Source organism: Lissotriton helveticus, chromosome 10 (assembly GCF_964261635.1).
Source record: "Lissotriton helveticus chromosome 10, aLisHel1.1, whole genome shotgun sequence".
Lineage (NCBI taxonomy): Eukaryota > Metazoa > Chordata > Amphibia > Caudata > Salamandridae > Lissotriton > Lissotriton helveticus.
The window spans coordinates 1,096,050,358-1,096,075,280 of NC_136071.1; the positions used below are offsets into that span (position 1 = coordinate 1,096,050,358).

Below are 24,923 nucleotides of genomic sequence, written 5' to 3' on the forward strand. Positions count from 1 at the left end.
AGTTGGATAACCGTTTTTTAGGTGTTCTAGGGGTTCTTTAATGAATGAAAACAATCAACATATACATGTAAACAATACATTATAAAGATATAGCGTTCACTAAGTAGCAACACATGTATAGGACTTAGCAATATTATTAAACTTGGTTAGTTCAGTTTTAAAAACACATACAAATAAATACACGTGCTTGTGAGTTGCTGTATACATGCTGCAAATAGTCAGTGAATGATCCCACTCCTCCTCTGGAACATTGCTTATATTTTTGCCACTATGCACCAGAAATGAAAGTTCCAAAGTCAATTTTGAGAGTTCACTGTCAGTGTCGTGTTTCCCACCAAGCACCACAATGGTCCAACTCTTTTGATTTCTGAAATTAAGGTTGAGTTCAGTTGCAGTTCTGTGGAAAAGGTCTCTTTTGTGAAAGTGTGCTGTTGTGATGAATTCGATTTTATTTTCAAATGAATCTAAGTAGAATAAGAGTAAACTGAACCTGTGTGTTATAAAGGGCCAGTATCATTGTTTCCTGTCAACTGCTCCTTTGTTGCAACAAATGAAAACCAGCATTTTCCAGATATTTCAGTTGTGTAGCAATTCCTGAACTTAACATTGTTTCTTTGTTTTTCAGTGAAATAAACCATTACAAGGTTGGCTTTCAAAGGACGAGTCCGCTGAGGCCTCGATGCGACAGAGAGCACGAGTGGCCTGTGTGTTACAGAAGCGTATCATCGCAGGACCTCTCTTGCGACTGTGAACGACCAGTCAGAGTTCTGGACATTGCGGCTTATGAAGATGGCCTAGTGGAGCCGCCTCCTCTTTCAGTCCGTGGGAGGGCCTTCTCCGAAAGTCATATCAGCTTTGAGCCACAAACGTCAAGAGTGCGGGAAAGGAGAGAACCGGTTCTTGCGAAACTAGAGGAAACTCCTCCTGAACCACAGGGCGTGGTCAAGAAGAAAGGACCGCCTCGCCCCCCTCCGCCAAACTGGGGCAGGTTAGGCATACGTCGTGCCTCACACCAACACTTGTACAACATCACAGACACCAGCACTGGATCCATATCTCAGGCAGTGCCACCTGAGGTGGTACCACTGCAACAACAGCAGCAGCAGGAACAACACTGGAGGAGTGATATGGAGGCCGCGAGGCAGCGTTCCCAAAGCCTTCCCTTGGAGAAGATGCATGGAGGCTTCCTCAAGCCAATTGCCATCCAGCCTTCCCAAATGAACTGCCAGTTCCCACAGGAATACAGCAACTCCATGAACACAAATCACTCATCAAAGCAAGACATCACCCACAATTCTTACTACAGCCTTCCAGAAAGAGCAGAAGGGCCTCTGGTGATTGACACAAACCACGATGATGCAATAAGGTAAGCAATTATATAATGTTTATAATGTTCTTTTCCCCTGACAACTTCCATCGTCTTCCTCTTCTACTTGGCATGCTTTTGCCCCGACAAGGGCTGTAGAGACACAGGCCTAGGCAAAAAGAATCTCACAGTAGAACAGGGTGCAGAGACTATCTTGGTTGATGTCATGAGAGGTCTGCACTCAAAGACACTCACGGGTGACTCCCATGGACTTTAATCTTTGAGAAGAAACAAGTGGTGCTTCTGACCCCAATCACTAGAATCCAGGAGTATGCATGGCGTGTGAATCTACAAGACTGTATGGTTAAACTGATTCCACAGGTCAATGTCTGGAAGTAAGCTTTGCTGATTTGTTTTCTTCCTAAAATGTTTAAAGCAAGGGTCATTTTTAGAGCTTTGATATGCACATGATGAGTAGAGTAGAATCTAATCATGGCCAAGTTAGACCTCAGGGCCCTCTCATGTTGCAACAACTTACAAAAAAAATCTACAGCTTTTACAGTAGGCTGACTCCTGTCTAATCTTAGAAGACCTGAGATAGACTTCTGGTGGTAGATGGAGTACAGTCAATGCCTTTTTACAAAGGGTGGTCATTACTTCAACCATCAGGGATACCAGTAAGAGACCTCTTGATGTCCCCGTAACCCCCTTACATCTGGACCCAGTTGGAAGGATACAGCAGTTGTGTGTTTTCAGATGTGCTGTGCCTTTGCAGCCGGAGACCGTATGTCCTAAAATTTCCCCTACAATATCCGAATTTCAGTTTCAACTGTCATTTAAAACCGGACGTTAGTTGTGTCTCCTTGTTGATGGAATTCTTTTAGTTAATGCATTTTGAGACTTCTTTTTAACTCCATAGATAGACCACTTCCAAATAAAACTAATATATATTTTTTTAATTCAGTTCCGGGCTGTGCAGTTAAGTACTGACGCAGTGGCCATCACTAGTACACTTTGGTGTTTGCTGGCCAGAAGATGTTGTCTTTTGGGTGTGGGTAGGAGACAGTTCTGTTAGTGTTGAATGTTAGTGATGCACTGAGACCAGGAGAGTGTGCTCCATGCTTGGCTTAGAGGCTTGCAAGCTTGGCTTATGCTTTTAGTCGAAACCAAAGGAATGTGAGGATAGGATTGCAAGCAGTATATTCAAACCAGTCAACATTTGCATCATAGAGCTTAACTGCTGCCCTTATTTGTAAAAAATAAATAAAAAAACAAGGTTTTAATTTCTCTTCTGTCTTATTGAGGATTGTTGAGGGGCTTTTTACCTCTATGGGAATGTATTCCATAGCTCTGTACAGAGAGGGGGGAAAACGCCTTGGTGGTCTTTGTGCGTATAGATAGCCGTGCAGCGCGTGTTGGTTTGTGCCACTGGCATATTCTTTTTTTTTTTTTTTTTTTATTCAAAAAAATAAATAAATAAGAAAGAAAATTGAAGAAGAAATCAATCACTGAGCCGGCGCCACAGAGTTCATTACTCTTGTCCTCTGCCTCTACACCATTTTTCCTAACACAGAGGTTGCTATTACCATCAACAGGACCTCCACTTTTGTATATCCCTTATTTACTTAACATATGGATGATGCTTTTTACCTTCTCACTCATGGGAGGCCAATAGAATGTGCAAGATCCATGTGCTGTTAATGAAACCAGTGGAAACCATTTACAATCGTACAACGGTGTGTTGTGGTCTTTCTTTTCCAGTGTATGATGCAGAGACCCATACTTGGCAGGGTGATGCTCAGGTGTATCTTTGAAGGTCATTTCAATGGCAGAAACTCCACATTCAAGCGCATCTAAGCACTGCCATGTTGTGTTTGCAATCATGTTGTGTCTGCTAGCGATCCCAGAAACACTCAAATTGTTGTGCAGTCGCTCCGCAAGATTTTCTCTGTAGGATTCAGGTACAAAGGTGGAGAACACAACCTCTTGCCGCCGCCCAGAACATTGAAGGCTTATCCACACTCCAGACAAAGAAACATTTTGCCTTTAGGAAGCTCCCAAGATAAGTAGTGTTTTGCACCTTGTGTTGTGATTTTGTTGTCAGGAAATGTCGGTCTTTGCAGACACCATTCTTGACTGCCCAAACTGTCGTAAGCAGGAGGAAAGTGAATGCCATGAAGGACCACAGCCACCACGCAGTCCTTCATCCTAGATGGCATCAAAGTCCCTGCGTCGGATGCAGTTCAGCCGGCAGTAATAGAATGTGTGTTTTATTGGTTTATTTGCTCCAAATAAAGTGCTATTAGGCATTTATTTTCACATATTATGCACACTCAACCACTCCACAGCATATATATGTGTGTGTGTGTATATATAAATATATATATTTTATATATATATTAAAAAAAACTTTTAAAAAAGCACGTATTCTACTCAAAGGAAAAGAAAAGGACTAGGTTTCCATCACATCACATCACTTCCTTCCCGCTGCTTCTATGCCACTTTCCGTGCTGTACCCCTCATTATCCCGCCCACTCCTTCTCTTCCGCTCAAATCCCCACTCTGTCGATAAGAGAAGAAAAGGGTGTGTGTTGTACATAGCCTTGACAAAAAGCAGCACAGTACTTGGAATGCAGCAGCCAATGAGAATGGAACTTTATCTTTGTTCCCACGATTATTTGCCTTGTTTTTAGGAGTTTGGTGGGTGTTATTTTAAAGGAGTTACACATTTTTTTTTAAAGAAAACAACCATTTAAGGCTCTTTTTTTTCTGCACCAAACCCAAAAAACGTATACGGTTTCGATCTCATATTCTCTTGTGGCTTGCATTATATCTCCTTAATTCTGCAGTTTGTGTCCTTCTGGATATTTTTAGAGAAGCTTTACTTGAACAGGGTCCCTTTTCACACATTAGTTTGCAGAACCTAGGTGTACTAAAAATGCAGTTACCGTAGTATATTCCACTTCCTGATTCAGAGAATCAACATTGTTGGATTTTTGCGATTGTAAATTTGAATTGACACAATGTAAAATCCATTATAGTGGTTTTCCACGTCATAAATTTAGGGTTTGGAATAAAAATGTAGTTACAAAGAAGATACAGTGCAAACCTAAGTCAATGACATGAACCTTGAAGGCTTTGAACTCCAATTCTCCACGAATGTCAAGTTACTTGGATTCACCCCCAAAGAACACAATGCTAAAAAAAGATAGGACTTCCTGGTACAGGTTTCTCTTCTGAAGCAACTTGAGCCGTTGATGTCAGAAAATGACTTCAGAATTGCTATTCAAGCCCTGATACTTTTGCATATGTATGTTAGTAATCCTTTAGTTATTGGCCTGCCAAGCTCCCCACTGGCACCCCTACACGCCATTGCACTTTATCATCCAGTGCCTGGAGAAATACAATCTCATTGCCCCATCTTGATGAAACTCCATTGGCTCCTCTTTCCAGACGTCATCATCTTCAAAACATGCTGCATCATTTACTAATCCATCAGAAGCAAACACCCCCCTTATCTCTGGTTGTTCTCGGCCAAGTCACCATCGGACTGCAGACTAAGAAGGATGAAGAAGAAAAAAACAAGTCAACAGGCCTTTTCTATTTATGCACCCAGGATCTGAAACAACATCCCTGTATCCATCAGGCCAGCCCAACACTACTCAAATTTAAGAAAGATTTGAATGCTTATCTCTTTAAAGAACAGTACATTACAATGCGTTAGCTGTCGACAACCCAGCTTCCTCTCCTATTACTCGTTGACGTTATGCTCTTCTTAGAACATGTACCACCCTCTGCTGCCTTTTGGCTAGGTTCATGCTATAGAAATACCATATACTCACTAATGTATTGTAAGCACTGTCTCATTCTTGAAATGCACGTAACATTACTGTGAAAAGTGTGAGTAATTGTCTTAATGTGTGCGAAAAAGAAGGGAACACTCTAGTATTTCATGAAGTTAGAGGAAAGCATTCCTCCGCGGGTAAAGGGTTTTTTCAGAGAGAAAAAACAACGTAAAAAAAATTCTATGTGCTTTTCCATATAGCTTCTTGGTGAAGAGTTTCCTCCTACTGGAGGAACATTTTGGCCTCAAGAACTGCAGGTGAATACATTGTTGTAGATTACCAGGAGTTCTCCTGAGATTCTTTGTGAATAATTAAAAAGTCAGGCAACTACTCCATATGTATGCCTCCAAAAATAGATTTCTGATATTTTTTTTAAATCGATATTATTAGTTTTTTAAGCCACTGTTTTGTGAATTGGTCTTGCGGTTGGCAACGGGCACATCCTATTTCAGCTGCCATGGCTTGTGGGCTTCCTAGATCAGCCTGGGGCAGCCAGTGCAACGAGCGGCTTGGTCCCTGTCCATGTGTATAACATTTTTCTCAGTTTCGCTCTTTTTCTGTAAATTGTCTGGTATTCCACACTGTTCCGTTCTTGCGAATAATAAAGGTTGCCACAATACAGCTTTGGTCAAACCTTTCATCATGCTGACCCACCCCAAGTTTTAAGGTGTCAATAATTGAGACACCTTCACAGCAGCGGCTCCTCCGCTAAGGCGGAGGATCGTTGCCCCACTACTTTTCTGCAGTGCAAAAAAGGAAAAATAAAATGATAATAACAATGTTATTATAAATTTTATTTTTCAGTGTGTGCCAGGTTAGAGCGGGCGAGGCTGGGCTGTCCGAGCAGCGGGAAGAGGAAATATGTGCACTTAAGTGCACATAATGATTTGGCCAGCCGTATTGGATCGCCCAAACAGTCATGTGTCCTTAGCATGGTCTCCACCTGGCTATATTGCTCAGCCTGGATGGAGAACATGCACGGGCTCCCACTCCCTCAGACTTACTCTTACTGATTACATATGGAGGAACCCATGCGTCTATCCTCCCACCTGGTACGCATGATGATGCTAACCTTATCCACCCTGGAAATATCAGTTTCCTCCCTTCTGTAGGAAAGAGCTGTTTTGTATGTGGGAAATTTAATGAAATATTTGTGAATGTCCACAAAGTTGTGTTGGTATGGGTCTGCATCACTACGCTCTCCTCCACCCTCTGTAATGCCCTTTTTTACACTTTTTCCATCAACAATTCATTATGGATGTATACTTTTCAGCATGAATTAGTAAGTGGATTTGTGTTTGTGAAAATCCCCAAATTGTGATTCCGTGAATCTGAAATTTCCTTTTAAAACCACTAATCCACGTCTCGCCACACTTACTTTGGATCATAGCTGTTTACTGAATCGGGTCCTAAATGTGTAAATGAACATAGCTTTGGGCAAACAGGTTTACTGATTGACTCATGAATAAGCGTGGGATGTCCAGTAAAATAGCTGAACGATTATCTTTGTGATTTTTGTGTGTATTTGTGCCAAGTGTCTTAGGGTGTGTCTAGGTGGCAGTGTGCGGTCGTGTTTCTTGATGCGGGGGTGGATCTTTGATGGGATTGGCCTTGGTTCTGACATCAAAACATACACCTATAGTTAGCAATATTTACAAGAGATTTCAACATTCCCTGAAGAATAGCAGCTCTTGGGACGCGAAGGGCCGTGGAGTTAGGGATGCTGGGGGAAGGATATAATGGAGGTGGGTGGCCCGCTTCTTGTGATCTGTATTGTGAAATTGTGTGTAATGCGCACAATATCTTGCTGTCTTTTCTTTGAAGGTTTGTGTGCAGCGAGATTATTATTTCTACTTTGTGAACCCAAGACCAGAAAAGCAACAATGGCAATTGTGTAAATTATTTTCATCTTGCCGTTAACAGAGCTATATTTAGTGTAGGCTTCAAAGGAAGATCCCTGGGGGTTCACGGTCCACGATTGTGGCAATACCCCAACTCCATCCTGGGATCAACTACAAGTCACATGCGCTTCAGGAAACTCCTGAATTCTAAGCTATTCAGTATTTAAAATAGATAAATATTTTAGCAGACTGTGCTGTTTTTACTGGTAAATAAACAAGCTGTGGGTGTGTTTTTAGACAGCACATTAGTTTTTTGTACAGCACATTCTCCTACAAGAATGTGTGTTTGTAATATTCCTGCTTTCCAGCACTACAGTTCATTTTCGACTCACTACAGCAAAAGAGCAGGCTGAGTGCACCAACCACCTTCAGACATGTTACCTGAAGGTTGCATACCGTTCACAATAGTGAGGCATTCTGCATATTTCATGAGCAAATATCATTGGTTCCTTTTTAGAGTGAAGTATTTGCGGCCTGGTGTATTCAACATAATCAGCACAAATGAACCAAGACAGTTTGTGTCGATGCTGGCACTCTTTGGCGTGAGAAGTTCATAACCTATGTCTTATGGTAGAAATACATCCTCTGAAGACAAGTCTCTTCATAGAGGCCTTCTTTTCCACTTCTCCCAACCATTCCACACCATGTTATCCCGCCTCTGTCCCAAACAACAATGGCTGCGCAGACTTTGCTGAAACCCAGCTCTAAGGAGAAACCTTTGTTCCTCACTAATGTCCTTTCACAGTGGCCAATTTGGTGGTAAGAGGGTAACGCTAACTAAGGGACCTATTAGGATGGCGGGCGGACCTGAGTATGCCCGCCATCCTCACGGTGTTGGGACCGGCCGCCAGACTTGCGGCGGTCCTGCACCGCAAATTAGGACACGACCGCCACCCTGGCAGTCACATTCCGCATTTTAACATTGCGGCTGGTGCTGCTTACAGCAGCACCCGCTGTGATGTAAAAATCGCATGCCAGGCCTTTCCCTGCACCAAGTAGCAGGCACCACGCGGTGCCTGTCACTTGGTGCAGGGAACTGCAGAGGAGTACCATGGGTACTCCCAAGTGCACCCCCACGCCCCTGGGGGCCCACAACGGGCCCCCAAAGCCATGACACTATGGAACGGCCTTTCACCACACACATCCTAATAGGTGCCTGCTAGGCACCACCACCATATTAGTGACCCACATCCACCCGGCTGGCAATCGGAGCGAATGACGACCAGTGGAAAAGCGGCAGATAGACTTTGCGTCCGCCGCGATACCCCCCACCATCGTAAAATGGCCGGGGGTATTTCACATTACGGTGGGGTAATGGTCGCCACCGCCAGCTCGGTGGTGGCGATCGTTATGCCATCGTAATGGGCCCCTAAGTTCACTGAATTTTGGCAGACTCACTAGCATCACAAAGTTGCTTCTGGTGACCATCCTGTGCATAACAGAAACATTAAATGAATACATTTAGGGGCAGGGGAAATATCTTTTACCGTCAGACCTGTGAGCCCTCTTCCGCATCTATAAGAATGTCACCTTAACAAGCTAATCGCGTTGTTGCTGGTGCTTCGATGAGCAGCATTTCTGATGTGGAGCTCAGGTGTGTCTGCTAGAAAGGAAGAACATGAGAAATAACATGCAGTGGGGTGGTAGGGCTTAGAGCCTCGTCACACTACAACCAAATCACTTCTAGACACTTCTGTGAATATAGTGCTTAGATCACTGGTCACTGGTGTACTCTGAAGCAGGTCTAGTTTCCCCACTTTGTCAACAAGTGTGCACCATCTTTGATGTTTGACTTTGTGCTTGAGATGCTTAAAGAACTCTGCCAGGGCTGTCCTACAGAAACAAAGTGTCATTTTTTGCCAGTTGTGATAGGCATGTTTTTTGTTAAGTTCATAATGCACAGAACAGGCAATGGTAAAATAAATCACCAATGAGTCACAAACACTAACTCCGTCAATTCTGATCTAAAGCCGATAGAGTCAAATTCCTTGTAACCACGTGCCATAATTGTTATGATCAGAAATTGCAATCTCTTCTGCTATGCATGTGTACTTTCTCTCTGCCAGCTCTTTCTCCATCTTTATTGCTGCCTCTTTATCTGATTTGTTTGCATTTTTTTTAGGTTGGATACAAGGCGTTTTGAGTTAAATGGTGATGTAGACCGATCTACGGGCAGTGAAGCTGGAGACCGGTCGTCTTTGAGCAGCTGCATTGAAGAGTGGCACAAGTCTGTGTCCCCTGGTCCTGGTGAGTTGTCATTTGCTGTGAAAGCCAGTAATGGTCACAGGTTCGGGTCTGTGAGACATCTTGGTAGTTAATTCTCTCCCCTGCTCTACAGCTACAGGGCACATGCAGGAGGGTGTGGAGGAGGAAGAGGAGGGAAACTGCCAAGCTGAAACTGCACGCAGACTTCGTGTTCGGATGACCTCTGAGGAGCTGATGCGGGATGTGGCCGGCAGAGACCGCTCGTTGGCGATAGTGCTAAGCCAGGGCTCTGGCATGGTGACCACCGCAGAGGTGATGGGCGAGTTGTTCTCAAAGGGTGACCGGCAGTCCTGGACTGAGCACTTTGAGAAGGATTGGAGTGCGGAGAAGCCGTATGAGAACCCAGGTCAAGAAAGGTAGGCGTTTTATCTTTTTTAATTTCCTTTCATTATTGGGGGGATTGTCTAGTTTTATATTCTCAAGTTCAAGTTCAAAACACTTTATTCGGATACCGTAATATCCATAAAAGCACAATAAGCATAATGGTTTTAAGATACACAAAAAGGGAATCCCAATAAAATCCATTGGTAATGTACATAAATACATGTACATAAATACACATAATAAAAATATGTCAAGTTTGTAAAAAAACTCATTTATAGATAGTATAAGATCTCAGGGAGTAGACATCATCTGGCGTGCCCGCACGGCAATTCTCAAAAAAGTGCCTTTGCGGTAAACCAGCTCTCTGTAAGCCAGGGTAAGTAACCTCAAATAAGCATTTTCCAAACTAATGGGCGTAATGTTTTAACAAAACGGAGTTAAAAGCCACTTGGTATACTTTATATAATATTTACAAAATAAAAAAATGTAAAATAGTTTGGCCACTCTGGCCATCACACAGGCAATGTAAGTGGTCAAGATTTGCATGATGGCCAAGGGGAAAGCACAATGCGAATTTAACAATACCTGCCCCAAGGCAAAAGAGGAGACTCCTCTCCCAATGATTCATAGGCAAGGTAAGATAGATGGCCAGGGGATGCATGGTCTGTTCGATGGTCATTTAACTAAGGATGGAGGATTTCTTAGATTCCCTTTCAGTCTTTTCGGAGCTGTAAAGTGAATAAAGTGCGTTCCTAAGGACATGTTTATGCAGGGTCTCAGCTGTACTAGGATTTAAAAAAAAGACTTCCTTTGTTAACACTACATAAGCTTCTGTACACTCTTGACAGCCATTGGATGTCCTTCCCTTTCTCACACCCAATACCATTTTTCCATAGGGATAGCCAGAAAAGGGAACGGCGAGCCCTGATAAAATCCTCTATGACCTTGTGGCAAATGTGCTGCGGAAATTGGTACACCTAATAGCTTCCTGCAGAATCCATTCTCTTCTTGTTGGATACAGTGGCTCTTGGCGATACCCAAAACCTCAGCACCATAAGTGGCTGTTGGTACACACTGTGATTTTAAAAAAAAATCAATGGCTAAAATAGCACCTATGCTCTTTGGGCTTGGGAGACTGAGAATCGAGTTGGAGGCCTTTGAGAACTTGCTCCTGGAGTGAACCATATGTTCATTCCAGGAGCCGTTCGCAGCAAAGACCAACCCAAGGTAGGGAAAAGTAGTGGTACTTATCAGTTTCTGGTCTCCCACAGATATAAAATTAAGATGGCATTTCGTAGGTGCACACAACATTATAAAAGATTTTTTTTAATTAGTTCTTAGATCCAGGCTATCCATATGGTCAACAAAACCCTGCACTAGAATGCGTAAGGAATTAGGAGTGCGGCCCATAAGGACCGCATCATCCGCATTAGTAGTACAGGAAGTGTTTTGCCATTTATTTTGGGGACATCATAGGTCAATGGTTTAAGTGTTTTATGCAGTCCGTTGATATAGATCATAAAGAGGAAGGGGCTAGAACACAACTCTGTCTAACCCCCCTACCTACTTTGATTGCTTCGGTGACCTCATCCCTGCTGCTAATCCTGACCAGGGCCGTAAGATCTTTGTGGAGGTGCGCTGTAAAGTGCACCAAGGGCTCATCCAATCCATAGGCCAGAAGGATAGACTAAAGCTTTGACCTATTGACAAGGTCAAATCCATGAAGGACAAATAGATTGTTGAAGCCCCTGCTATAGTGTATTTGCCCATAATTAGATTAAGATTCCCTCTTTGAGGTTCAGGGATGCCCGGAGATGTTTGGCAAGGTATGGGGTAAATGGTTCGGTTTGTTACCATCTTGATTGGTCCGAACTTGTTAACTCAATGTGCTACGGGGGTACTAGTTATTTATTCTGAAAAGACTGATAAGATATATGTTGTCATTGGGGAGGGACAGGGGTATCTAATAGGACTGTGTGATCTACTATTAATGAACTTCTTTGTGTTGGAAACTTTAATAAAAATGTGATTATCAAAAAAAGATTAAGGTATTGTTCGTTGGTGCCTACTTTACTTCTGAATGTTGGCTCAGGGTGGTTATTGGTGTGTGTTACTCCTACAGTTTCCATGACATTGGTGAGGTTGTGTGTGTTAAAAAATGCAGCCAGCTCTGAGCCCTGGAATTGCGGCGGCCTATGCTATGTGGTATGTCTGTTAGTTTTGCATTAAAATCACCGCCCAAAAAGATACCAAAGGTTTTAGCTGATTCTTGCTGAAAGTGTAACTAAGAAATAAAATCAAAAAGCTTAAAAAAATTCCCAATGGGAATTGAATGAAAGTCATTATTATAAAAATTAATCAAGTAAAAAGAAAGTCTCCTTTTATAAAGTATGGTTCGGAAGTTACAACTGTTGATTGGTAGAACCTTAATACTGCCGCCAGCGGCTATATTGATCCAAATAGATAGGACCCCCGAAGGGCGACCAAACTTAGGGGGAGGAGCTACAATGGAACCAATTGATGTGTAGTTCCTGGGTAGCCCAGGTCTCTTGGAACCTGACTATGTCCTGTTCGTTTACTAGACGTAGCTAGTCTGGATCCCCCAGCCTCGACTGAAGGCCTGCTACGTTCCAACTCAGAATACTCAACTCTGTGTCGGCCTTGGCCTTAGTTAGTACTTGCTGATCATCTGGCTTATCAACGAGGTGGGGGGGAGGAACAGAGACCTGGAAGTTATCCAGAGGGTATGATTGGTGTTCGAATGAAGGTGGTTGTCAATCCTGGGTGTCTAATTCCGATAGGACCTGAAACCTATTGGATATAGAGGGGAGGGCAAGCTAAATCACGATAGTCCGAAGTATTAGTTTGTAAAAATAACCCAGAGGTAGTGCATAGATGCTGGTGATTTGGTTAAATGTTTGCTCACAACGTCTCAATAGGCAATGTACCATGTGGGGCTTACGAAAGTTAATCCCGATACAGTCACCGTCTATATTCTTACCACCCAACTCTGCGGGCCCTGATGATCTCATTCATGTCGGATGGGTGAAACCTTTTATGCTTTTTTTAGCCAATCCACACTCTTATTACTTAAGTCAACCCAAGTCTCCCTCTGGTCCCCTGTGAGGGCAGGGACACTGGCCAAAACTAGTGCATATGGACAGGTGGCCGGGGGCAAGCTCAACATATCTATATTGGGTCTCAAATGGTTGTTCCTTAGGCTATCTTTTGTGCTCCTACTCGGGTTACTTAGTGTGGTACCGGTATGCAAACGTTCGGGGAAAGTACTACATGATCCTAGGATCTTCATATTTGGCTCCCGAGATACGTCCTGTGCGTTTCCCTGCTCAGAGCTAGGTTTCGGCATAAAGAGTCCTTTAGCATTGGCGCATGTTACACATGAGTTATCAGAAGAAGACTCTTTATGCAGAGTGGGATTGGTCGGTTAAGGCTCGGATTAGCATCTATTAAAATTGGCAAGCCCTCCCCCACAATAGCATCAGACTGTGAAATCACTTTTCTACCACTCAAATTATCCATTACGGTATCCAGGTGTACTAAACGTTCCCAAAGAAGGGTAATGTTCTTATCTAGCGACTCTTTTATGTGAGCTAATGCAATTTCCAAAGCAGTCGCCACAGCAGTGACAAGAGCAGCGTCCCCTGTGATGCCATAATTTAATGTAGAAAATGCAGCATCAGTCTGTGTGCTAATAGAGTTAGTTTGTGTTGCTTCGGAGTTGGCAAATGGGAGCCCCTTTTTAGCTTTAGTTTTTTTAGAGGCAGTACCCCTCCTTCGCTTCACTGGTGGTTTTCTCACCTTATTCTCAGTTAGATGTTTAGAGACCCATGCCCTTGTGGCTGTACTTGGTCCATTTGAAACAACCAGAGGAGGGGCGTCCTAAGTTGGTGAAGGCGGGGTCGAAGGCAAACTTTGAAGAATGGTAGACCAGCACGTTGGAGGGACGACATAAGGATAGTCGATTCCTAATGACAAGCATATCTAAAATATTAAAGGATCTAATGAGAGTGGCCAATCCGTCATTTCGATCTCGTGGCTGAGCAGTGATTCAGCCCTGATGATGAATGCATCCAGAGTGCCCGCTACTCCTTTGCGTTTACTCATTGTAGGATCAGATATCGAAAGCAATCAATAGCCCAGACACAGTGGTGCAATGCTAATAGACAGAGATAGGATTAGGCGCGACAGTACCTGAGAACTGGAAAGCGTGATCAGAGTCCCATTAGCCGGGTGTCAGAGGGGGGCCCAGCCTCATCTGGGCTCCGACGGGCACGCCCGGGCGCAGGGATCGCAATTTGTTCAAGTGCGCCTCCGGGCGCGCAGAGTGACGTCAGCACCTCCTGGCGCGAAAGCAGGGCCGGCCGGGAACTGGATAGATAGACATTGAAATGTACTATATATATTGTTGTGGCACCTCAAACAGATCCCCATTGCCCAAGGGTCAACTCAATTCTGCAGGTCCTTCTCCAGCGCGCCCTTCATCCATTTTATTAGTGGACTACAGTCTGATCATCACTCTCAATCTCTTGTATGCCAGCGAGTATGTGGATTGTTAATGCCTTTTTTGCTTGTCCCCATAGGTATGAGTTTCAGCCGATATCGCCTCCTCCACCGGGTGGGTCGGTCAGTCCCACCTCGTACTCCTCCTACTACAACACATCCGCTGGGAAGGCTGAGCTGCTGAACAAGATGAAGGAGCTTCCAGAAGTGTCAGAAGATGAGTCTGAGGGGGAGGAAGTGGATGCAGAGCTGGCAGAGAAGAAGGTACCCTTGGTGTTCAACCTTATATCCCTCTCTGGGCCTCACACATACATTTTGTTTTTGGTTGATGTCTGCAGTATGTGTTGCATTTTCTGAACTGGTTGCTGTCGTTCACTTTTTCTATCTGAATTTGGACCACTTTTTCACTTTGTCCTTTTGCTTTACTTTTTTCTAACTCGTATGTTCTTGTTTTTTATTTTTATTTCTATTTTCTCATTTCTGTTCTTTGTCACCTTAGTTCTCTCTTTTTTGTTTGCCATTTTAATTTCATTTCTTTTATGTTAATGTTATGGTATATATATGTTATGTTATGTTATATATTGATTTGTAACGCGCACTGTTAGTCAAGACTGTCCTGGCGCGGAAGAGAGACATAGTGTCAGCTGAGAACAGGGGAGCTAGAACGCTTGCTGAAATAGATGAGTTTTGAGAAGTTTTTTTAAACTAGTCCGGTTCGGCGTGTACCTCAGAGCGTCCGGTAAGTTGTTCCACAAGGGGGCAGCTCTAACCGCCAGAGATTGGCCACCTAGACGAACCCTCTTAAACATAGGAATCACCACGTGTTTGAGGGTGGCCGTTCGCAACTGACGTGTTGGCTGGTAGAAGGCAAATCTGGCACTTAAGTGGGATGGGCACGGGCCATGTAAAGCTTTGTGGGCCAGTACCAGGACCTTGAAGCGCACTCTTTGGGCGACAGGAAGCCAGTGGAGCTCGCAGAGCTGCTTGCACACGCTTAGCCTCCTGGGGATATCAAAGAGGAGCCTCACTGTCGCGTTCTGGACCACTTGCAATTTGCGAATCAGAAAGTCTGGGGCACCGATATAAAGGGCATTAGAGTAGTCCAGGCGTGAGAGGACAAGAACATGAGAGCAAGCCGCAGAGTGGACTGTAGTCGATATACAAGAGTTTTTCGTGGGGGGCACGTACCCGTGCCTTACCGGGATTGAACCGGAGACTCATTGCTTCCGTTATCACGTGATTTCACGTCTGTACAATTTGACTAGACTATTGATCTAGTGGTTAGATCTACTCGGCGTGCACTATTATCTGCTACCTTATAGTGGGTTTACCCATCTACTATACGACCGACGTTTGACTATCCCTTTTTTGGTTACCCCGCCGGGTTGGAATTATCACCGGAGGAAGGCCCAAAGAGGTGTTAAGATCCAGCCATAGAGCCCTGAAGAGTTGTGGATTATTGTCTTTCCACAATGAAACACGTGTCGGCTGGCTGTATATACAAAATAAATCCTTCTACCTAATTAATAAACAGACAAGATCAAGCAATACGACCCAACCGCCTGGACTGCACTATTTGTTTTCTATGAGAATTGTGATCATTGTATCAATGAATTTATATGTGTGCACGGGTTCTTTATTGAGTTTCTAATTGTGTAGTTTTGCTATACAGATCAAGGGGTTTTAAGGGTGTCCCCTTCCTGCTGCACCATCAGATTGAGCTTCATTATTGTAATCTTACGTTAATAGGGCTAGAGAGCCTTTCTTTCTTCCTGGACACTAAAACCCGTCCCTGACTACATATCGTGAGAGTATAAGTGCCCTGGCTGGCTACTGCTTCTTTTGCAACTTGGGGGAGGAGAGGGAAAAACTTCCTGAGGGTGGTTAGGGTGCCAAAACATGTACCCGCCAGCCTCGTGATTTGTTCGCGAAAGCACAGATCAGCTCCGAACCAAATCCCCAGGTTTTTTGCAATCCCACAGTCACCCTTGGGGGCATGGTGATCCTTTGGGCCAGAGCGATTCTTTAAAGGCCACCAGGAATTGGCCGTACAGGAGTATTTCAGACTTGTCCTCATTACACTTGAGGCTGGCCCGGGCAGCCATGCAAATACAGAGGACAGGCATTGCTGGACATTACATTACTTTTATTTTTCCGTGTCACTTTGGTTTATTTCGTGTCTCTCTCTCTCTCTCCTTAAATGTTTATTTCCTTTTAAGCCATTTAATGTTTCTGTCCCTCTGATATTTTATTCTATTTTCATTCACCCCTGCAATAGCTGCAGCTTATTGAAAGTATCAGCAAGAAGTTGTCTGTGCTGCAAGAAGCCCAGCGGGGACTTTTGGAAGATATTGGCGCCAACACGTCCCTAGGGGAAGAGGTTGAAACGTTGGTGCGGACTGTGTGCAAGCCAAACGAGCTGGACAAGTACCGGATGTTCATCGGCGACCTGGACAAGGTGGTCAACCTGCTCCTGTCTCTCTCCGGCCGCCTGGCCCGGGTCGAAAATGCACTTAACAGCCTGGATCCAGAGACCACCCAGGAAGAAAAGGTGAGTGTCTGCTATAGCATTGGGAACAGTGCAAAGATAGTCAGCAAGTCAACTTTATTATAGTGATATATTGTTCTTACAATATGGGGCTGCTAGGCAGTTGACATTAAAGCTTGTGGGACACACTGTAAACATTGGTGATTTCACATGAATGCTTTGCTTCAGGCAGCAGTAAGTGGTAGTTTGAAATCCATTATGTTGAAAGGATGGGGTGTGGTTCTCTCTTGAACTATTCTCCTGTGTTGTCCTGTGGTTCATGCCACAGCCCTAGCAGATGTCCTTTTAGAGGGGGCACCAGATGTTGTCATGTCGCTGAGTGTGAGTTTGAAGTGGTACTTTGAAGATCCTGTGGGTAGGGCTTGTGGGTGAGTGCAAGTTTCTTGATTGCTTCATTATTAAAGTTCCAGGTGGTTTCTGGCAGTTTTGCTCTTCCCTAGTGCGTTAGTGTGTGAAGGGAGTGTGTGGCATTCAGTAGTTTGTAGCGCAACAACTTACGCTGCTCTTCAGGTGAAAAAACAATGTTTGGGGAAGTCTAGGAGATGGAGCAGTGGTTCATAAACCCCCCTAAAGAACCAGGTGTGGAGTGATCTCAGTATACATTGTGGACTTTGCTCAAGACATTTATACTCCAAGACTCCCTCTGGTGTGGGAGAAAGTGATTCCGGTGGTTAGTGGTCTAGGCAGAATGTGCATATGGTGGATGTTGGTATGGATAGAATGTGATTCAAGTGGAAATTGGTGTAGGTAAGATGGGTTTCTAGTGGATAGCGGTGCAAACAAAAGGGGTTTCAGGTGGATATTGATGTGGGTAGAATGTGTACAGGTGGATAGCAGAGTAGGCAACATGTATTTCAGCTGGAATGTTGTGTGGGTATAATGTGTTTCACGTTCATAGTAGTGAGGCTTGTTTTGGAGCATGAATCTTTTTCTGGCTTCACATGCTGTGCATTATTCCACCATCTAATGGTTGGGTCTAGAATTGAGAGCTAGGGACTTTTTAGTAAGGACAGGAAGAAGTGGCGCTCGGACTTGTCTGCGTAATGTTCATGAGGATCTAAGTGAGTACGGTGTTGCCAGGTTGGGGGATTTACTCGATAACCCCCGGATTTGTGTGGGTCGAAGGATCCACACTGGAAAATAAGCACAGTCCCGGGCACACGTGGTGAGGGTATTTACAAAGTTGGTTTAAATGTTCTTAGTTCTGAAAAAGCAACGGTCGACACAAGTGTATGATTTGAAGAAGTTTTTTATGTATCACAAGTCCACAACTGTTTTGGACAAAATGACCAGCCGACACGTGTTTCGTCACAAGGAGTTATCCTGTGACTCTTCAGGGCTGTTCCGGGTCGGAAGAGGAAGCAGAGCAGGCCCCAGGTGACCGGTGATAATTCCAACTCAGTCTGGGGTGTGCGACGAGCTTGAAATGAAAGCGTTGGAGGTTGTGCTGCTATAGGTTGAAAAAACGTCTGGTCCTTAGTAAAGGAACAAATGCGGTCGGATCAATGGGGCCCCAGGATGAAATCCGTGGGCTGTGGAATCAGATGAGGTGGCCAAGGCGGTATGTGGTGGCGGCCGAAGGGCAAGTAGCGTTGCCACAAGAAGTGAAATCAGATGAGGCGGCCAAGGCGGGTACTCGGCGGCCGCCGAAGGGCAAGTAGCGCCCAGAGGTAGGTGGGTAGGCGTCCAGTGTCAGCGGGTGAACGTGGTAACGAAGCCAGTGGATTGGCAGCGTGTGGAAGCCGGGGAGTGAAGCATTTCTTGTCGTCCGGGTAGGAACACGTGGTGCGGCGGGTTCGCCTTGAGTATCGGTAAAGACGCGGTGCAGTGACACTGGATCTGTAGGTTTGGACTGGGTCTAGAATTGCCTTTCTCTTTTTCATTTTTCTTTTTTATTATGATACAGACATCATTGTTTTTACAATGTCTCATTTGTTAAAAATTCTAATGATAAATGTGCCAAAACAACTCAACAAAATGAGTTAAGCTTGTTAGTGCCTAAAATGGAGGCGGGTAAAAGGCAGACTGTTTTCCCTGGGATCTTGTAAGGTACCTGTCATGGTGACACTTGGTCAGCCACATAGGCTTCTCACCTGAGTCCATCTTATGACGTCCTGGGCTTTCATCTTCATCAGATCCCCTATTTTCATAGGTTTGTGGACAACTCCAAGAACTCGATAGGGGATTTCATAAAAGGTCAGGACTGGGAGTGTGTTGTCTAAATAACAAATGGACAAAGGTGGCAACCCTGGCCTCCTGTATTTTGTGGTACTCTGGGATTTAATGGAGCATAGGACGCAGTGGTACTTCTTTGGCCTCAAGGTCATATTGGTGGGTGAAGGGTGTCCCTAAATTGTCACTGCACAAGTAGAAAGCCATTAGTTTTGGTCATCATGATCTTTGTTGCAGTTTAAGATGAACCCAACCCACCAACACTTAATCTTTGGGGATACCTTTTCCTGTCTGCATGGCAGTGTTTTCTTTCCCTGAGCCTTAACACAAGGTCTCAGAGAACCCCTTCAAAACGCGCGAGAAAAATAACCCATCCCATTTATAAAAGCAGACAATAAAGAAACCATATCCAATAAAGTCTTCAAAATAGCTCACTTTGATATAACTTTATTTAGATAGTGAGCTGGTTCCTAAGCGGAAAAGACATTGTGGATGGGAGGGCTGGGCATCATTTTACGTACAACTACTTTGGCGATGATCCCAAGGAGGCAGCTGTTAACTTTGCTACTCCAAAGCATAGAATGGCCAACCATTTTGCAGAATGAAAGGAGCATGAACTGGTGGCAGGTGTAGCCCTCTAAGCAATGACTTAATCTGGCGATCCATGCACATGGTGCCCACCGCTTCCATGTCTTGGAAACTGCAGCATGTAAGAAAACCATTCTTTTTAGGACCATGAACTTGATTTACACCCTTTCATTTTGTCTTTTTTGTTTATTGTATTCTTTGTTATCAGTCCTGGTTGGACTTTAGGTTGACCACTGTAGGCTGAAGCAGTGTAGGATTCATTCTCATGATTTTTGTTTTAAATCTTTTTCTTCCAGCTGGTGCTGATGGAGAAGAAGAGGCAGCTAACTGAGCAGCTGGAAGAGGCCAAGGAGCTGAAGGAACATGTCGACCGCCGTGAAAAAGTGGTCCATGACACCGTCTCCCGATATCTGACCGCTGACCAGCTCTTGGACTATCATCACTTTGTCAAGATGAAGTCAGCCCTCATCATTGAGCAAAGAGAACTGGAGGAAAAAATCAAACTCGGAGAAGAACAACTAAAATGCCTCCGGGACAGCTTGCCCAATTCCAGAGAGTACTGAATTCCTATCCCAATAGAAGGAAGTGAGTGACACTTTAAGTACTCCGTCTTATCGGTTTAGAAGGTGTGAAAGAAGGATCACAACACTTCATCACAACATAAGAATGATTTGCATTTGTGACCAACACATAGACGTTTGTTGATTTTTCATCTATCCTCTCTGGAAGAGCCAACGCTCTCTCGAGTCACAGAGCAGACGACGTAAACAATGCTGACCAATCGCTACGGTCTGTGTTATGCTCATACCACCTCTTTCTCTGCAAAATAGTTGCATGGAAATCAGCACCTTCTTTTGAGCTGCCTTTTTAATTTACCTTGTGCATTCCTTTTTTACACATGTTCATTCTGGAAAGGACAATCAAGTGCCTTGTGTTTTTGAGGCACCCATAGGGACAGTGCCTGGAATAACTCATTTAATGTGCTTAAAAGGAGCCACTGGGCACTGAAGTGCACCCAGTTTCTCCCCTTTGCCTTTTCACCGCCATCTAGCTAGAGTAAGGGCAACATTGCCATGAGCTTCCAGGAGAACACTTCTTCGCAAGACTTCACGGGTGAATCTTTCCACTGGAGGACCCAAAGCATCTCATTCTGTGCTGACATTCAAACTGGAGCTCTGCGGCAAGGGCACATTACTTGTGCTGGCTCTGTTTGCTAGCTATGAACGAAGAGGAGGTGTAGTGCCAGCGTGCCCTGCAAATGGATTTTAAAGGTGAAAAAATAGCAGTGTTAAAGGGTTTTACTATTATGTTGTTGGCCCGATGCTCTTCAGGAAGTTAGTTCTTGTGGGATTTTGGTTTGCTAAAAACACAAGAAGAAATAATGTTTTGCTTCACCGCAGTAGACTAGGAATGCTATAATGCACACCAAAAAAAAAAGACAAGCCTAAGAAAATGAGATGTCTTGGCTCCATGTGTACACATTGAGTGAACTTCTAGCCATATGCGTTCCGCGGGCTCCTATTTGTGCCTGCTTTGTGACTGAGTTTTTAAAGACCCTAGTCCCCAACTCAGGAATTGCCAGACAACAAGCGTGTGGCATGTGCCAATGACATGAAATTGTATCAAAAAATGCCAAATAATGTTTTAATCTTTTTTAACACTTTTCCATAAGAGACAAAAAGTGGGCACACTCGGAAAGCCCAAGTGTCGTCTGAATAACATATGTGCCAAGTTTACCATCCACTCAGTCTTCTCCCCACCTGTCAGCCAAAACCCCTAATGGTTTTAACATGATAGAACTGGAGTGTGGTTGGACGCTCATCATACCACAACCTAATTACAAAGCCCACCACCCAAGTTTCAAAACACTAAGAAACAGTTATGTTGTTGTATATTAAGTTATTTATTTGTATATTTTAGTCACTGTCTCTAAATAGGCCAGGCAAAGAGGATGCATTTGGTCACAGAGCTCTACTCAGATGCACGGATATTTAAAATGTGATATTTTCCAGATATCAAGAAGCTCCTCTTATAGTCCTGAAGTCTTCATTAACTATAAATTATGAGTCCGGGTGGGATAAAAAAAAATATATTTTATCTCTGTTTTATTCAACTATAACTTCCCTCGGTAAAACTTCTAAGAGCTAACAGCATCATCCCGAATCCCAAAGAGCTTGCTACATTAACAAATGCAGATATTTACCCTGCCGTCAACCATTTTATAATTTTATGATCGTAATGTTTTGTATTTTTTTATATTCTTAAGTAATGCCAAATATGTAAAACAATTAACTGTTTGTACTTTGATAGAAATGTATATGTTTGTACATATAAATAATATGCATGTATATTTTATAAAAAAAAGTATTGCATAGATTCAGGGTCGCCAGCAGTGTTACCTATAATCCGAGTTAATTTGTTGTTTCCGGTATGGAGCTAGTGGAAGATTTTAAGTTGGGTCGGTCACCTCTTTTCTCGTCTGTGATCCGGTTCTGTCCATGCCTGCCCCCCTTAGTTCTGTACTGCCATACCTTGCTGCATCTAATTTGAACTCAAGAGTCCGCGCCATTTTGTGTCTATTTTTTAAATGGATGCTGGCGTAGCAATGTTTCCCTTGTACTCCTCAGAAGGAGATCCGCCATCTTCAATGTCTCACTCTCACCGAATCCTTCATTTAAAGGGTACATCCACCTTTACTGCGTGTACCTGTTTCCACATAGAGAAAAGAGAGCGATGGTGGCCAATCCTCACGAAGAATTCCTAGATATCAGCTCTCGAGGCTCTCACTTTGGTGTTGGTTTTCGCCTCCGAAACAATCCATCATCGCTCACGTCAGTGCACCCCTGGGTCTTAGTTGTCTCTCAATCAGTAAAAAAATGTTTTATTAAAAAAACACTTGACATTGCCTCCGAAGAGTAGCGTTTTGTCCTTTTCAAATCTTATGCCTCATAAGCGTTTCTAGCTGCTTACCGATAACCAGGCTGCCATCCCAGTGAAGTTCCCATCACACCAGCACATTGTTCCTAGGCGTGCCAGGTTCCAAGTACGCCCTAGATTTAAATCATAGTCTATGTCGGTGGTACTGGGATGGTTGACGCCCTAGTCACTGATTGGTCCACTCCCAGGCCAGATAAAACTCCCATTCAGCCCCAGATGTTTTTGCGCAGTTCACACTAGGAGTTTAGACGTAATACTGAAACTACATTTAGAGTTTGACAATTGATTTTATATAGGTGTTATACAGTACTTTGTTTCATATGGATTTAACTGAATGATTCCTGGTTTCAATCTGAGAGACATCTGTGTCACTAAATATTTGAATGTCTGCTGAATAAGAATGCATCCATACAAGATGAACCTTTCAAATGATGTCTGTTTGGCTTATTTTAAAGTCACTCAAGTAGGAAGAGGCCCTCCTTTTTCTCATTTTAAGAAGCTGCCCCGACTATTGTGTGTTGTGATGTTTTCTTTGCCGGCCTTCTAGGCCAGAAAGAGTATTTGCCAATTTAGCTGGACGCAGCAGCAGTAGGAGCAAAGCCTGCCCACCTTCCCCTTCCCCCCACCCTCACCTTAAGAGGTGGCAAATGATGATGGAGAAGGCTGCAGTGACTCTTCTGGGTTTCACTCATCCAAGTGAGGACTTCCGGAACTGAAAGGGAATGCTAACCACATGTTTATACTGATCCAAACAAACATTGATATCAATCTGACACAACTATGGGTGATGATGTATTGCAAGTATCTGAAAGAAGGTCTTTCACTTGTAGGTTTCACAACCCAGGCTCCTTTGGGGAGGTAGACTTTGCAGATTCTCTGCAGCTGGTTGGGACTGGGAGCAGAACCGTGCTCGTGCCAGGCCCCTAGGGAAATTGGGAGTGGTGGTGAGAGGTGAGCATCAGGAGGTAGTTTGCATGCTGGGACTGGAGTATGTCAGGCGTCGTTGCCTAAGACAGGCTGCTATTGAAACAGACAGTGATACAAAGTGCAGAGTGAGTGGTGATGTCATGGCAAAACTGCCAGCTCGGGAGAAATGAAGCGATATAAAGAAAGCGTCACCATTGACGTTCCAAACATTTCACATTTGCCATCAGCCTCAAGAAATGGGTAAAAGGTGGGTTGCCAAAGATTCTTTCAAGTGCTTAACTTGTGTACTCCATCACTTTTAAAGAGAGTCTAGTTCAGGGTTACAGTTTTCCTTTTTTTTAATTGCGCAGGTTTTATTAGTATAAACCTTTTTAGGAATGTTCCACCATTTCTAGATTCATTTAATAGTAGGTAAAGTGCGATTGTTGAAGAAATGCACCTAAGTCACAGCTAAGGATTTTTTACATCTATAACTTTCACCCCCATTGATTCCAAGTTGTCATTTTGATTGTTTTATCTTTTATTAAAAAGTCAAAAATCACTGCAGTCAGAACCCACTCTAAGGATCAACCACTGTGTACAAAATGAACAAGCCTAGGGAAAGTCTTTGCCACTCGATCGAAGATGGTCACCTCCAGAAAAAGTTGTTAAAACACAAGATCAGAAAAGGTTCAGGAAGGAACTCACAACAGTCCTCTCCTACATGAGGCTTCACCCTTTTGTACGTCCTCTGAAGGCACCGGTAGACTGAAACAGCCTACTGTTTTGTGTAGACTTGGTGCCTCTCTTGTTCCAATAGCTGTGATTAAAGTAAACATGTCACACTTCTGTTACTGACTGTACCTTCTTCTCTTGACATTTATTTTCCCAAATGTTATCCAACCAAGACCAGGAGACACCGATATTAAAATAATCAATTTCCTTCAATTGACATGTGTTGGTGCTGCTAAATAATGACCTGGGAGCCTTAATACTGTTAGTTATAGGTGACCCATACTGTATAGTTAGATTTAGGGTTCCATCCATTCAGTATGTTGTTTGTTTCCTCCCAGTGAAGGACTTTACTTTTCACATCTGCCTCATAAGCTGAACTTTGGACAGAGGCTCTAGTTTATCTGCTTAAATCATGGTTTGGATTCCCCCAGCCTTGATCTATCCCATATGGATGGTACCCACGCACAGCTAACAGTCTAGTATTCCCTGAGTCCCATTCTCCATCTCCAAACAGTTGTCCTTCGGAACTGATAACCATCTCAAGGTCAGCGGGGGCAGCACATCACCTTCAGTTTTCAGTGCACCACCGTCCGCTCTGCCCCTACCCTATGTATTCTCTTGGACTCCCTTACAAGGGTTCCTCAACTGCCTAAAAGAAAAGAGCACAGAATTTGTGTTGTGATTAGCAAAAATATGTGGCCTGGCATCAAAATTACTGAGTATTGACAAAGGAGATCTGGGTTCTAATTACAAGTGCCTGTGTCCAACCAATATTGAGTGCGCCTTAGCAGATAACTTTGTCTTTCTTTGGTTACATTTTTTTGCCTGCCCTACTTGGTAGTATTTAAAAACAGGTTAAACGTTAGTTTTAAACT

General features: G+C 43.8%; 1 protein-coding gene across 4 annotated transcripts in view; it reads left to right on the forward strand.

Moving 5' to 3' along the window:
• SHROOM4 (shroom family member 4) overlaps window positions 1-21,229 on the forward strand; it is a 431,909-nt gene extending 410,680 nt beyond the window's left edge. For all 4 annotated transcript variants that reach the window (XM_078663821.1, XM_078663822.1, XM_078663824.1 and 1 more), the window contains 6 exons: window positions 626-1,366; window positions 9,175-9,299; window positions 9,391-9,673; window positions 14,243-14,426; window positions 16,441-16,713; window positions 19,767-21,229. In XM_078663821.1, coding sequence (XP_078519947.1) covers window positions 626-1,366; window positions 9,175-9,299; window positions 9,391-9,673; window positions 14,243-14,426; window positions 16,441-16,713; window positions 19,767-20,033 — 1,873 coding nt within the window. In that variant the 3' untranslated portion in view covers window positions 20,034-21,229. The remainder of the gene's footprint in view (window positions 1-625; window positions 1,367-9,174; window positions 9,300-9,390; window positions 9,674-14,242; window positions 14,427-16,440; window positions 16,714-19,766) is intronic.
• Window positions 21,230-24,923: the final 3,694 nt, after the last annotated feature.